This window comes from Chaetomium globosum, genomic scaffold, assembly GCF_000143365.1.
Source record: "Chaetomium globosum CBS 148.51 scaffold_7 genomic scaffold, whole genome shotgun sequence".
In the NCBI taxonomy this organism is placed as follows: Eukaryota; Fungi; Ascomycota; class Sordariomycetes; order Sordariales; family Chaetomiaceae; genus Chaetomium; species Chaetomium globosum.
The window spans coordinates 1,156,352-1,169,720 of NT_165982.1; the positions used below are offsets into that span (position 1 = coordinate 1,156,352).

The 13,369-nt window shown below is 55.8% G+C and overlaps 5 protein-coding genes and 1 non-coding gene across 6 annotated transcripts in view; 4 read left to right on the forward strand and 2 right to left on the reverse strand.

Annotated features, from left to right (window-relative positions):
- Window positions 1-302: 302 nt before the first annotated feature.
- CHGG_09951 (uncharacterized protein) lies at window positions 303-1,326 on the reverse strand (the record flags this gene model as incomplete). The annotated part of the gene is made up of 3 exons (XM_001227877.1): window positions 303-509; window positions 581-751; window positions 811-1,326. 3 exons carry the CDS (start codon window positions 1,324-1,326, stop codon window positions 303-305), a joined length of 894 nt encoding a protein of 297 aa, XP_001227878.1.
- Window positions 1,327-2,615: 1,289 nt separating this feature from the next.
- On the forward strand, window positions 2,616-5,721 carry CHGG_09952 (uncharacterized protein; the record flags this gene model as incomplete). Its single annotated transcript, XM_001227878.1, has 9 exons — window positions 2,616-2,711; window positions 2,832-2,915; window positions 2,998-3,103; window positions 3,425-3,673; window positions 3,768-4,084; window positions 4,174-4,296; window positions 4,742-4,778; window positions 5,128-5,393; window positions 5,626-5,721. 9 exons carry the CDS (start codon window positions 2,616-2,618, stop codon window positions 5,719-5,721), a joined length of 1,374 nt encoding a protein of 457 aa, XP_001227879.1.
- Window positions 5,722-6,190: 469 nt separating this feature from the next.
- CHGG_11245 lies at window positions 6,191-6,282 on the reverse strand. The gene has a single exon. It is a non-coding gene; the product is annotated as a tRNA-Pro (tRNA).
- A 2,783-nt stretch (window positions 6,283-9,065) lies between these two features.
- Window positions 9,066-9,779, forward strand: CHGG_09953 (uncharacterized protein; the record flags this gene model as incomplete). Its single annotated transcript, XM_001227879.1, has 1 exon — window positions 9,066-9,779. The coding sequence occupies one exon, from the start codon at window positions 9,066-9,068 to the stop codon at window positions 9,777-9,779; it is 714 nt and encodes a 237-aa protein (XP_001227880.1).
- A 257-nt stretch (window positions 9,780-10,036) lies between these two features.
- Window positions 10,037-12,283, forward strand: CHGG_09954 (uncharacterized protein; the record flags this gene model as incomplete). The annotated part of the gene is made up of 1 exon (XM_001227880.1): window positions 10,037-12,283. The coding sequence occupies one exon, from the start codon at window positions 10,037-10,039 to the stop codon at window positions 12,281-12,283; it is 2,247 nt and encodes a 748-aa protein (XP_001227881.1).
- A 540-nt stretch (window positions 12,284-12,823) lies between these two features.
- CHGG_09955 (uncharacterized protein) overlaps window positions 12,824-13,369 on the forward strand; it is a gene marked incomplete at both ends in the record, with an annotated part of 1,589 nt that continues 1,043 nt past the window's right edge. The window contains 2 exons of the mRNA XM_001227881.1: window positions 12,824-13,051; window positions 13,225-13,333. Of these exons, the coding sequence (XP_001227882.1) occupies window positions 12,824-13,051; window positions 13,225-13,333 (337 nt within the window). The remainder of the gene's footprint in view (window positions 13,052-13,224; window positions 13,334-13,369) is intronic.

Consider the following 13,369-nt stretch of genomic DNA (forward strand, 5'->3'; position numbering starts at 1 on the left):
GCTGTCTCAAACTCGGCGACAGTAGAGCATATATGCAGCCTTCCACAGAGATATAAAGCCGTTCGGGTTGTCTGCACTTCAGAGAAGGGGACCCTGCTGCCGCTGGTGATGGGGGCCTCGTTGATTGCAAGAGCGATGAGATCCCTAAAGGCAGGATCTACATGGTCCTCCTCTTCATGTTCTCCTCGTGCCACCTGCTGTTGTTGGGGCCGCTGGCCGTCGGCCCACTGCCACTTGAGTTTAACCTCAGTCTGGCAGTTCTTTAACACGTGCCAGAGACAGACCTGTTGGTCGACGTTCTCCTAGACGTTGCTCAGGGCGTTCTTGAGGGCTCGTTCGAAGTCGGTAATGGTGACAGAAGGTCGGCAGGCACCAGCATCCTCTCGGAGCTCATCCAGCATCTGGATAAGCCACTGGTATACGTCCTCGTCCTCTTTGTTGACCACCCCAAAGGCGACATTGAAAGTTGTATGGATATTCGTGATGCCAGTGACGTTGAGGAAGGGCATCTGGAAACGGTTGGTTTTGTAAGTGTTGTCGATAGAGATGACATCCGGGAATCGCTGCCACATCTCCTCACAAAAGGGGTAGGTCCAAACAAGAGCAACGACACGACCTTGAAGTTGGCGAACGCGGTGTTTGATCCAGTGTCGGTAAAGTGCTTGAGGAGGGCTTGTGTAGGGGTATAGCCACCAAGGGCCTCGGCCTTCGCTTTGCTCATCTCGTTCTCGATATCTCGTCGTGTCCAAATCTAGAGTCATGGCAGAGTTGGCATAGGTATACTCATCGTAACGAAGAAGAGGGACATACTTGGCTGGGGTACTTTTCGCGCATAAATGAAGCGACATCACGTGATCCAGAAGTCGTTGTCTTGAACACCTGGCGGATCTCTTCCTTCTGCTCTTTAGTCCAGGCCCTCTTGCGATGGGCAGTGTGGGCCGAAGGGTCAAGAGATGGCTCGTGGTTGTGGTGGTCGCTGCGGACCTCGAAATACCATCGGTCGCCGAGGAGCTTGCGCTGAACTGCCTTCGCGAGCCAGGGGCAGTCTCGTTTCTTGCTGCTGGCCTTGCGAAGCCCTGTAGAGGAGGAGTCATGATGGGGGCCGCCAATGTCGCAACAGAGGTCGTATCGGCGAGGTCTCCCGTCTTGACGGTCGCTAGATCGGAGGATGATAATGGCATAGCCACGGGGCTTCGCCCACTGATTGATGTACTCGAAGAGCTCCTCAAAGGAATCGAAACCGTCTCCAGGCACCTGAGGCGACTCGAGGGGTGCTTCGGGTGGTTGATCCACAGGGTGGGGGCCGCTGCTGCCGTCGTCAGCCATCTTGGCGGGTTGGTTGCCGAGGGTGCGAGTGTCACAGGCCTGGCTGAGACAGGTAGGTCGGGTTGGGGATGGTAATAATGTGATAAGTAGTGATGCGACTGTGCTTCTCTGGTGCAATTAAAGGCTTCTGAACGGCTTCGGATCACGCTCAATTCTGTGGTAACTGCCAAGGAAGCAGTGGTGGAGAGGGGTGAACCTTCGCACCTGCTGACTGCATGGTCAGTAACGCGCTGTAACCCCAACCCCTGACGGAAACATCTGAGCAACTCCTGAACAACTCTTGAACAACAACTCTCATCCCCCGGCCAACGATACTGGGCGTGGCAGAATCCAGGTGGTCTGTGCGGACCCCGTACAAATAGGTTGGCGAACCCGTACGATTAGAGAGACTCAATGGAATATGTGCTTGCACAGGTTTACGCAGTGACCGAGGGCCACGAAAAAGAAAATGGAATTGCCAGTGCCTATCTCCAAAAGTGAATCACTGTGCCCTGCCGGTATAAGTACCATCTGGGAAATTTCCCCTGCCATTTTCTGGAATCGGCGACCGTTCTGGTCTAATTCAAGTGTTTTGATCAAGAAATGAATAACTAGAGACTTGGGCTTTGGGCATTTTCAGCACTGCATACTTTATCAACTGACTCTGAAGTAAACAAGCATATTCCTGGAGCCTTTGTCTGAGAGTTATTCGCCGGCAGTAAGGTACAAGAAGCTGGTTGGCAAGCTGGGGACTAAGCGGTGTCAACATTGACATTCTATACCCTGTCCCTCAGTCCCAGCCTGGCCATGGCTTTGAACGAACGAGTATTTCATTTGGGAAAGCAAGACAGAATGACTTATTCTAATTTCCCTGCATTTCTCTTCCTCACTTCTCTAAGGAGGGCCCCGGTCTTACAGCCAGCAGCGAGAGACAAAGTCCTAACATCGTAGAAAGTCGTTGGGAGAGGTGGCCACCATTTCCTGACGCGATTTCTCGTGAGGGGAGCTGTTCTTTTCATCTGACCTCAACGCGTTCGCCGCCCCACGCGCCCGGCCACACTGCACCCTATTGTCATCAATTAATTCCTATTGTGCCTTATTGAGCCCTATTTTCCTATTGTTTTCTTGAAATCAGCGCCCTTGCTGGCCCCGCTCTTCGCAGCATTTAATCCCCCTCCACCCACCGTTCTTCAACTTCCTCTTCTAAACTTCTCACGCAGCCTTCGACAATCTCCCCTCGCATCACCTCCGAGTTCTTGTCGTCGCCCCCGGGCTTTTTCTTCTTCTTTTTATTTCCCCTTTCGCTCACAATGCCGTACCACAACATCAACGCGCGCCGGGAACGGCGAAGAGTTGCTCACCGGGTGGTTGTGGCGGAAGAGCAAGCCGACGCCGCCAACCAGGAGGTAGAAAACCCTTTTCCTTTTTTTTTCTTTTTTTCTTTTTTTTTTTTTTTTGTGTTCTTGATTGCCTTATTTGGCGTGAAATAATCGCCCGCCGTTTTTAGCGTGCTGACAGGTCCAAAGGGCATCATCGACATGGAAATCGACGAGGAGTCGGATCTCGGTTCTGGCGAGAGAATTGGGAGCGAAAGCTCCAGTACAAACATGGTAAGTCCACTGATGTTCCAGACCCAGAATGGCATCACACACCATCGCTTCCCCTTTCCCCCCTCTTCGTTTGCTGCCGAAGCGAAGAAACCTTCCGGGCATAGACCACGGCCCGCCCATAACCACCAAGAACCCAGAATCCCCTATCACCCGTCAGGACCTGTGCGCCAGACCGAACGATGAGGTTGGTTCTTGCGTGAGGGGATGTCTGGTGGGGGCGAACCGAAAGGGAAACCTCCGCTTCTCTTGGGCTCTCCAGACCTTGACCTTCGGGTTACTGCTGTCTCAGGGTAGCCTCCCACCAGTTGCCCATACGGAAGGTCTCCAGGTACACTTTATGTGTTAGGCCGAGAGCCGTTGCTTAGCAGCTCGGCTTTGTTGCGCAGACAGTTTGAACTTTGCGGAACTTCGTTCCAAAAAGGTCTCCTGGAGAAGCAGCACTCTGGCACTTTCTGGCGCTTGACTTACTCAGCTTTGTTCGCCCATTGCTGACTGGACTTAGAATGCAGGCACCGCCAACGAGAGTGCGCTGATCGAGACCGCCGTCCCCGACAACGCCGGCAACACTACCAACACTACCAACACCACTAACACCACCGACCCGGCCGACCCGACCGATCCTAATGACCCCTTTAACATGGAGAAGATACTTTGGGCGCTGGAGGCCGTGAAGAACCAGAGCACCGGGGAGAACCTGGACGCGCTGCTGCCTGCCGCGGAGAACGATGTCGGCACCCTGTTGGAACTGGCCACCAACGGTCGGATCGACCAACAGGGGACCTTTTCGCGGCAGTCCTCTTCCGCAACCGCCAATTTTTCGAGGCCAGCTGGGACGACATGTTTAACTCCCAGGCCGTGATGAAGCAAATTATCCTCACCGTGTCGGCGAACCAGCGCGCTTTCTCCCGTCTCACCGGGTACAACGGCTACCCCCCATCTGCCCCTTCCCCGCCGCTTCTCTGGCCCCGCCCCCGCCCCCCAACTCCGCCGCCCTCGCACGCAACACCCAACCCATCGCCGGCATGTCGGCCAACTTGGCCGCCCGCCTCGCCGCCCTCGAGGCTCTGGTGGAGCGCCAGGAGGAGCTCCTCTCCGCGATCCGGCGGCACGGCAGCCAATGGGACGCCGACCGCGGCGCCATGGATGCCGTGTTCGACCGGATCAAGGAGGTGAACGCGATGCGGGTGGACGCCGAGGCCGCGCGCTTGAGCGCGCGGACGACGAGCGGGAGACCAAGGTTGGGGAGCTCGACGACAAGGTGGACGAGCTGGAGAAGAAAATCGACGATCTCAAAGACCAGCGCGACGAGGACGCCCACCGCTTCCGCCAGATGTGCAACCTGCTCGTCGCCCTCTCGGATGGCGACATCACGCTGAAGGAGGTAAGCTACGACCTCTGCTGACCTGGTTTGATGATTTGGTTCAATGCTAACACATTCTTTCACAGTTGGGAGAGCGGGTCCGGGCCCTCGACATGTAATATGATTGAGGATGGGGCGGACAGGACCATGAATTTTCAAACGTGTCATGTTGTGGCGTTTGGTTGCTGGCGGTGGAATGGTCATGATACCCAAGAACTTTGTGGCGTTCGGAGGATCAAGAAGGAGTCGGTGGTCAAGGTTCATGGGCAAAGCATTGTGGTTTACATTGATTATAAGTTCCAGGCCGCGAAGGCACTGAAATGATTGAAGCCAGCCCAAGAGCTGTGTTGTTCTTCGCTCCATATCTTCCCAAACTGCAGTGATTCTGCCATGACAGTCCGCGATGAAATCTGGCAGACCTGGCCGCTTCTCGATTCCGCTTCCAGCTTACTAAACGACATCGTAGATGTCGGATCACACAGTGACACCTGTGAGCGGTCAAAGTAAGGTACTTCAAGGCCAGTTCAGCCATCCTTGTCACGCACCAATCAGAATCAGAACCAACCCCGAGAAGATTGATTGATGACTACAGGTTCGGTTTACCGAGCGGCCCCTAGCACTTCACCTGCCCAAACCTCCAACAACCACCAGTCACCCCAAACCCCCGATATTCATGAACCCCCCCTCCCCCCCAACACCCCCCACCCCCCCGGAACCCCCCCCCACCCCTCCCCCCAACCACCCCAGAGCCGCCCCCCACCCCCACAATCACCTCCACCCCCCTCCCCCCCTTCACGCGCCACCCTCACGAACCGCTCCCACACTTCCTCCAACGCCTCCCCCCCGCCCAAGCCCCCTACACCACGCCCCCCCACCTCCTCCCCCGGTGGTACTGGATCGCCAACCCGCACACCCCCGCCGGATTCGACGACACGGGCGACGTCGAGGGCTTCACGCGCGCGGGCGCCGCGCTGCTGGCTGAGTTCCGGCGGGCGGTCGAGCTCGCGGTGCGGGGGGGCGATGCCGATGGTGGTTTGGGGCGGGTGGAGGGGTGGAGGGACGTGCTGGTGAGGGAGATTGGGACGCTGGCGAGGGGGTGCGGGGTCGCGGGGGGGAAGGTGAGTTTAGCTCTGTTGTCTTCTGCTTCTGCGCTGTGGTGCTGGTTGGGGTACCTGTGCTGACTGGTGGTGGTGCGGGTTAGTGGATGCTGTTTCCTCGGGAGAGTGAGGTGAATGAGGTGTGGCGGGTGGTGTGTGAGGGGGTGGATGCTGGCCGGCTGGGGGTTGGGGCCAAGGTATCGACGTCGGGGCTGCAGGGGGATCCGACGAGGTTGGTATGCGTGTATACCAGGGACTTTACGGATGTTGCGGATGTGAGGAGGGTGTTGGAGGGGTTGGTGGTGCTGGGACTGGTCAAGGCGGACATGCCGCGGGGGATTACGTATAAGTGTGATGCGTATACCCACTTAGGGATTTATGAGAACAATGGGTACGGGATTCGGGCGAGTATGTACGGGAGTAGCGAGATGTTAGCGGGGGGCTGAGTGGGTGGTCTCGAGGCAACGATGTTGTGCGAGGTCCAGGCATAAATAATATTACTGTTGGGACTGTCTGGGACTGCCTGTTTCTGAGCACCCGTTGGGCGGTGCACGGAATCCCTATTCTCCCCAGGAGAGAACACAACTACCTAGGTAGGTATCCAACTCCAGCGGTTCTGGTCACCACAACTACAATGATAACTTCGAGGGCCCGGCCGTTCATGTTCCCGCGGGCTGTATCCAAAACGGCAGCCTGGCAGCAGGTATTACCCCCACCCCAGGATTGAAGAGAACGTCCCACTAACAAAGGGCTGGATGTCATGGTGCTCAAAAAGAGGAACCATCTCTCCCACGGTTAGATGAGGAGACAGATGTAAAGGGGCCACCCGGGGATTGAACCCGGGACCTCTCGCAGAACAGTACTCAGGAGTGAACCCTAAGCGAGAATCATACCACTAGACCAGCGGCCCTTGTTTGATGTGCTGCCGGTACTTGTTAGGGTGGTGATAAAGGGTTTTCGGAGACTTGGTTGACTCATTCGGTGGGTGTGGTTGTGGAACCTGGTGAGGGCTTGGGAACAGTGGAGTCGCTGTGGGGCGTGGGGTTTTGCGCATAAAAGTTCTGAGTGTGACGGCTCACGATGGGAGGGTCCAGAACTAGGATATGTAGCCACGGGAGCAAGAAACCGCGTCCTTTAAATAACAACGAAGACTAGGAGCTGGGGAAGTTTATCCCGGGTATTCCGCTGCTCAACAATGACAGAGGATTTGTCTAACTGGTCCCCATTCTTAACCAATATCAGGCCAATGGTCTCGTTGTCTACCCTGTCCCGGGACCGCCAATACGTACGAGGGCATTGACGTCTTCGAAGGGCTTGGCCAGAAGTTGGTGTCTGGTTAGGCCACTCGAGAGTGCCCAGGTTACTCACTCACCCGCCCAACCCCACCAACTCTGAACGCCACTGCATTACAAGAACGACAAAGCCGAAAGGACACACCCATCTCAGCCCCTGACAAGATCTCTTGCTCTCTTTTTTTTCTCCTCGCCGAGTATCCAGGACATACCGTCGAAATAACCAGTGATGTAGGAATAAATAATCGTATATATTGTCGGGTAAGCCCCCCCAGGCTGACTTAAGAGGTATTATTCGTCGCCAGGTTCTGACGACAACAAGTATGCGAGAACATCCTCTTTAGTCAGCTCAACTTTCGTCCCGTCATCGGCCTCAAAGATCGCTGAATAAGAGAATTCATAAACTGCTTCCGCATCGTCGCTTGACTCATCCTCGAAGACGTGCGCGTCCTCGGTGCTTGTCGGACGAGGCCGGACAGACCCCGCCTGGGCCGCGCCACTATCGTTAACCTCGCGTGGAGCGATGCAGCCCGCCTTATGCGCCGCCCAGTCAACCTTTTGATGCGCTTTCCCACAGTACGCCACGACCTGACACCGCCCGCATTTCATCACACCGTCCACTTTCGCACAAATTGTACAACCCATGGCCGTTGTAAACCAAGACGTTCTTTTCAGTGTTTCCTGCAGCACCCGAGTCCGGCATTTCTCAAGGTCACAAAGTGGCTCGACCAGAACCTCCACGCGACCCTCCGGCTTATAGACGAAAGGTAGGGGAAGCTGAGCGGTGGTGACGGCTGGCCAGCCGCAGGCGCAAGTACGGAACGAATGTGCTAGACAGTCCGCTTCGCTTCGTCTCAGGATATGTCGTGTTGTGTCGGACCACAGCTGACGATATTCTTCGCTGATGTCTGCAGCATCGTCTGCTCTGCAAACTAAGCTGCCTGGTATGCCGTGGAAGCGATCGAACTCCACAGCCCCACGTTGACAAATAAATCGAAACTGAACTTTAGCAGTTGCCATCACACTGCCCGGAAAACAAATAATGTGAGGTTGGTGTTGGAATCGACACTCAGATGGAGAAAATGGGGAGAAAGGGGTTGATTGATCCCTCTCTGTTCTCTCTTAGAATTCTTCAGAGCAAGTGGCTTTATCCTAAATCTTTCCTTTGTCTCCTTGAGTTAATCCGAGTCTTTGTGCTGCCAAAATTCCATGAATCCGATTCCGGTAACTACCTTGACCGTCGTTTTCGGGAAGTACCATGGCTTTAGTTGGTCGGTTGGTAAAAAACCCAAGCTCTCCCAAACCGGTCAGAAGACAGAGATCCACAGCGGGAAGGAAGAAGGGCCGCTGTATGACTAAACCCGACATTGACCGAAGAAGAAGAGACCACCTTTGCTTTGCTTCCTTTCCCAGTTCTGCTCAATTGCCCTTGCCCTAATATCAATCACACAACAGCATTATGATGCCGCTATCGACAGATACCTGCGCCGGTGTGTTCCTCCAGGCTTTTTTTGGCGTGCCGCTTCCGGCACGGTCCCTCTTGTTTGTTTTGTTTTGAACTCAGCCTTCGGAGTCGTCATACTTCGTCCTTCCTTCCTTATCGGTGGCCGGCACAGGTATGGATTGACAGGGCTTGCACGGATAATTTTGTCGATTTGACAGTTGTTTGGCAGCAGCTCGCAGGGAGTTTGGCGCGCCCCACCGAGCAGTACAGGGGAAACAACCCAGAGGTCCTTATGCACCATAAATAGGCACCACAGTACAGTACGGAAGTCCCTACCAAAAGAATTGGCTCACCGCCTTCCGGATTTTAGTGGTTCTGCTTGGCAGAAAAAGCCCCATAGGCACTAACAGTTTAACGGGCGGTGAGCCAATTCTTTTGGTAGGGACATCTGTATATGTTGGGTATGCAGTGCAGTAACTAGGTATAACTAACGAAGTTGGCCAGTTTCTGAGGACAGTTTGCCCAGATACGGAGGTCACTGAGGTCACTGAGGTTGGTTGGGCAAAGCACGCGGGCCTGATCACACTTCCAAGGTGGGGTCCTGCCGCGATGTTCGAGACCAGCGAAAGTCGGCGCAGGAATTAAATCCGAATAAGGAAAGGAGTATAAAGCGACCACAGGCATGCCATCGTCGATCTTAGTGAACTTTGATGTAGTGAGTAAGCACCCGCATTGCATATTTCGCATTCCTTATTGTGCTTCCGAGAGTTGCGATGCTGAGCTTAAGAAACCCTTGGGTTGGTGTTCAGCGACCAAAACACACCCGCGTTCCAGGGCCCTTAAACCTCAGCTCCGCCGCCGAATCCGGCTGTGTTCTGCCCAATTAGCCCAACATTCACCCACCCAACCCAGAATTACCATTTTCGTCATCAGCTAAGTTCCCAAAAGGCCGCCAAGATGGCCTACAACGAAATTTTTCAGTATTCCATCATCTCAGCCCTTGTGGATGGAGTTGCCTCACACGGCACACCGATCGCACGCATTCTTGAGCATGGCGACCACGGCCTCGGAACCTTTCGGAACATGGTTGGCGAGATGATTGTGCTCAATGGCGACGTCTACCAGATGAAGGCGGACGGGTCTGTCGTGCACATCAACCCCGAAGAAACAGTCACGCCTTTCGCCACTGTGACGCGATTCAAACCCACAATCACAAAAAGGGCTGCCGTGGCTGGCAAAGCTAGCCTGGAAAGGTTGCTGACGGGCCTGTTCCCGAAGGCTCGAAACCACTTTTTGGTGGTCAGGATGGATGGCGTGTTCAAGGAGGTCAACGTAAGGACCGCTGGCGGACAGACAACACCCAGGGAAGGCATGGTGTCCGTGTGCGCCCGGCAAACGACTCACACCTTCAAGAACGCCAAGGGTACGATTGTCGGGTTCAGATGTCCGCAGTATGTAATGGGCGTCAACGTGGCCGGAGACCACTTCCACTTCATTGCCGAGGACAGGCAGCAGGGAGGCCACATTCTCGCTTTTGAGACAGACGGTGACGTGGACATTTCGGCGGCGCAGATGTCCAAATTTCACTTGGAGCTCCCAACCGAGGATGACGAATTCAACGAGGCCGAGTTGAAGCTGCAGGCGCAGGACATCAAAAAAGTCGAGGGATGAATTCAGGGTATGGTTTGGGAGTAGGTACATACCTAGTTACTGTGTTGTATGCTACGGCCTGATATTGCATTTCCCTGATCTCGTTAGGCTGCTGAGTTGTCTGGTCCTTCATCTATCGTCGTCCCCGATCTACACAGCCTCGGAATCTGAGTGGGACAAGTCATAAAAACGTTCCCGTACCCCGCATCTCAGGTACAAAGAACCAGGCCACTCACCATATTGGCGCCCAAACCCGTCACCTTCGAACCAAACTGGAAATGCGCCGCTTCTTTCGCCGTCACCGCAAGGGATCGGGGGGTAATAACGCCCCGGGCCAGGAACCAACACCAGGATCACCAGTAATAAAGCCGCAACGAAGTGCACCCGGCAGTCATGTTTGTACTTCTCTGTGCGAGGGCATCGCAGGTCTTCCACCACAGTACCATGAGTCGATAATCTCCCAACTCAGCCAGCCACTAGGCATGGCACCCGACAGTATAACAGTATCGAATATCTCTTTGGCCAACGCCCGTGTCGTGCCGCGTGAGGCCCGCGATGTGGTGTCGGAAGTAAACGAGAGGAGAGACATCGAAGGCAACACCGAGCTCGCGCGGATGCCCCTGGCTCTGCCGACGACATACCAATACCCACCCCTTCCACAAGGACATGCGCGATTTCTCCGACTGGGCGGATTAGGGTCCCACCCTCTGGCATATCTGGAATCGCATCCGCTCGCAAAACCTCCGCCATACATTGCCATCTCATACTGTTGGGACCCGACCAGCGCCAGGCGGGGCATGTTCCTGGACATGAAGAGCTTCAGCATTTCGGAGACGGTTCTGGAGGTCCTGAACCAAGTGCAGGCCTCGCAGCATGCGACCGGGTCGCGTGAGCTACTGTGGATCGACCAGATCTGCATCAACCAGGACGACCAGGCAGAAAAGTTAGATCAGATGTACCGCATGGGCGAGATCTACTCCAGGGCGAGCAAGGTGTTCATCTGGCTCGGTCCGACGGCCGACCAAAGCGCCTCTGCGCTGAAGAACATGGAACGAATGCTAGATGAGGTGGCCGCTTTGAATCAGGCCACTGCTACCAGGGCTGATTTGCCAGACGACACTGCGGCGACTATCAATGAGGATCATGGGCAGTACTATGGGCACCTATTTATGAGGCCATGGTTCCGCCGTCTGTGGACCGTCCAAGAGGCGCTGCTGGCGCGCAAGCTGGTCGTCATGTGCGGTTACCAGGAGGTCGATTTCGGGCTGCTAGTCGAGCTTGCGACCGAGATCTTGACATACGGCTCGCTGGATTTGATTCGGTTCCCGGGTGCTTCCGAGGATGACATGAACAACGCCATCATCGGAATCGTCAACCTCAACGCGCTGCGGCTAGGAGGCGCTTCCATCGAGCAGATGCTGGAAGGACTAGACATCAGGAGATTCCGAGGTCTAGTGGGAGAGTCCCGCTCGCGGCAAGTCACCATGGCCCCTGACCGGGTGCACGCCATCATGGGCGTCGCACCGCGCCAAGTGCGCGAGTACATGGCCAGCCTCCAGACCGCTCAACCAAGCCAAACCATGTGGCAGCTCTACGCCCAGTTCGCCAAATGCATGCTGGAGCACGACCCAGAATGGTACTTCCTCTCCTCGGCCCTCTCCCGAGACCGACCCGACCACAACACACTCCCATCCTGGGCGCCTAACTTCAACTCCAAACCCCCCTTCGCCTCCGCATTCACCACTCCCTCCTGCGGCTTCTCAGCGGGCCTCTCCCCCTCCACAGCGCACCTCACCAACCGCAGCATCAGCGCGACCGAGCTGACCGCGCAAGGGTTCCGGCTCGACACGGTCAGCGAGATCATCCCGCAGACGGCGTTTCGCGAGGCCAACCAGAACATGAAGCGCCACGACGTCTACGGCGACGCCACGCGCGAGTGGGAGCAGGACTGCATGCGCCTCTGCCAGAAGGTGTACGGGCTCGGCCCGGACCAGTTTCCGCGGTTTCATGTCGATATCTTGCTGGCGCATTCGCATGCGGCCGCGGGGGGCCCGGCGATGGAGGGGCGCGCGCTCGAGGCGTATCATATCTTTTGGATGGGCTGTCGGTTGAGGGACGAGGCGATCCGGCAGATTCGGGAGGAGGGGTTCCCGCTGCCGGAGTATTTGAGGGGGGTGCCGGATGCGGTGGAGAGGTTTGCGGATAGTGCGGTGCGGGCGTGGCGGAATAAGTTGCCGGTGGAGGAGTATGCCATGTTGTTGCAGTTTACGGGGACCATGAAGGCGATGTGTTCAGGTCGGCCGTATATTAGCACGAGTACGGGCATGTTGGGGCTCGGGTGCCCTGGGGTGAAGGTCGGGGATGTCATTTGCATCTTGTACGGCACGACGGTGCCGTATGTACTGCGGCCGAGACCGGATGGGGCCATGTCGTTTGTTGGGGATGCGTACATTCACAATGCTATGGATGGGGAGGCTATTACGTCGGCGGAAAGGGGCCCGGATGAGATTATTCGGATTCGGTAGACTGGGAGACGACTTGGGATTGGTAGCAAGATGTCCTGCCTTGCGATGTGACTTGTTGTGGCGTTGTCGAGGGGGTTATTCCAGTTGAGCTAGACTTGTTAGTTGGCATGCCATACCCGCATTTTCTCGTGAAATAAAGGCCACGATCAATTATCACATCTGAGAAGCGGAAGAATATTAAATATGGAGAATGTGCGCTTCCCTGAAATCCATGTATAGTGCCTGCGGTCAATGTCTTACCATTATACGGGTGACGAATCACGGAGACCGAGCCGCGTCTCGGCACAGCTGACCGCTAATTCCGGGGTGCAATCTCACGATGGTTCTGCTCTAGTTACTACTCTGTACCACCATACTCGACCCCTTATCGTCCGGCGCTCGACCCAGGGCTGCAAGGCAACCCGCCTGGCTCTTCCTTTACAACGATAGGTGCCCTCCTTTCAAATCCGTCATCCCGTTAATTTTGGCTTAAGTCGACCGCAGCCAACGATTCGGGCGTCGCGGCTGACGCGTCCCGTTCACGATCAATTGATGGCAACCATGGCATCAATCAAGCAGTCGGTCATTCTCGGCCTGGCCACATTCACCATATTCTCATCCGCAGCCTCCATCCCCGAGACAGACCCAACCGAGTTCGGCCCCAGCAAGGCAGCCGCACAGCGCAACGCGTTCGACATCTTCAATGCGATCCAGTCGGCCATGCGACAATGGGGCTCCTCGCTCAACCACAACGGCATGTCTCTCTTCGTCGTCACCATCCCCCCCGGCGTGCTCCTCCACCACGGCAGCCCCAATTCCACTCCCCCCCAAGGACCAGAAATGGCTCGCCTTTGAGATCGAGCACGCCGAGCTCTTCGCCCACCCGCCCTCTCATAGTACACACGTCATTGAATTGTTCTCAGAGGCACGTCTTGCTTTCGATCCGACCTCTATTGATTCAGAACGAGGCGAGAGATTCCGTCCTACGCCTCTCGCAGACCAGCGGGGGACAGTTCGGCCTCAGCCACACAGTACAGCGGGTATACTTTCCATTCTTCCCCATCGGCACTTGTACGAGCACGCCGATGGTGCCCGGACGCGCCGGCC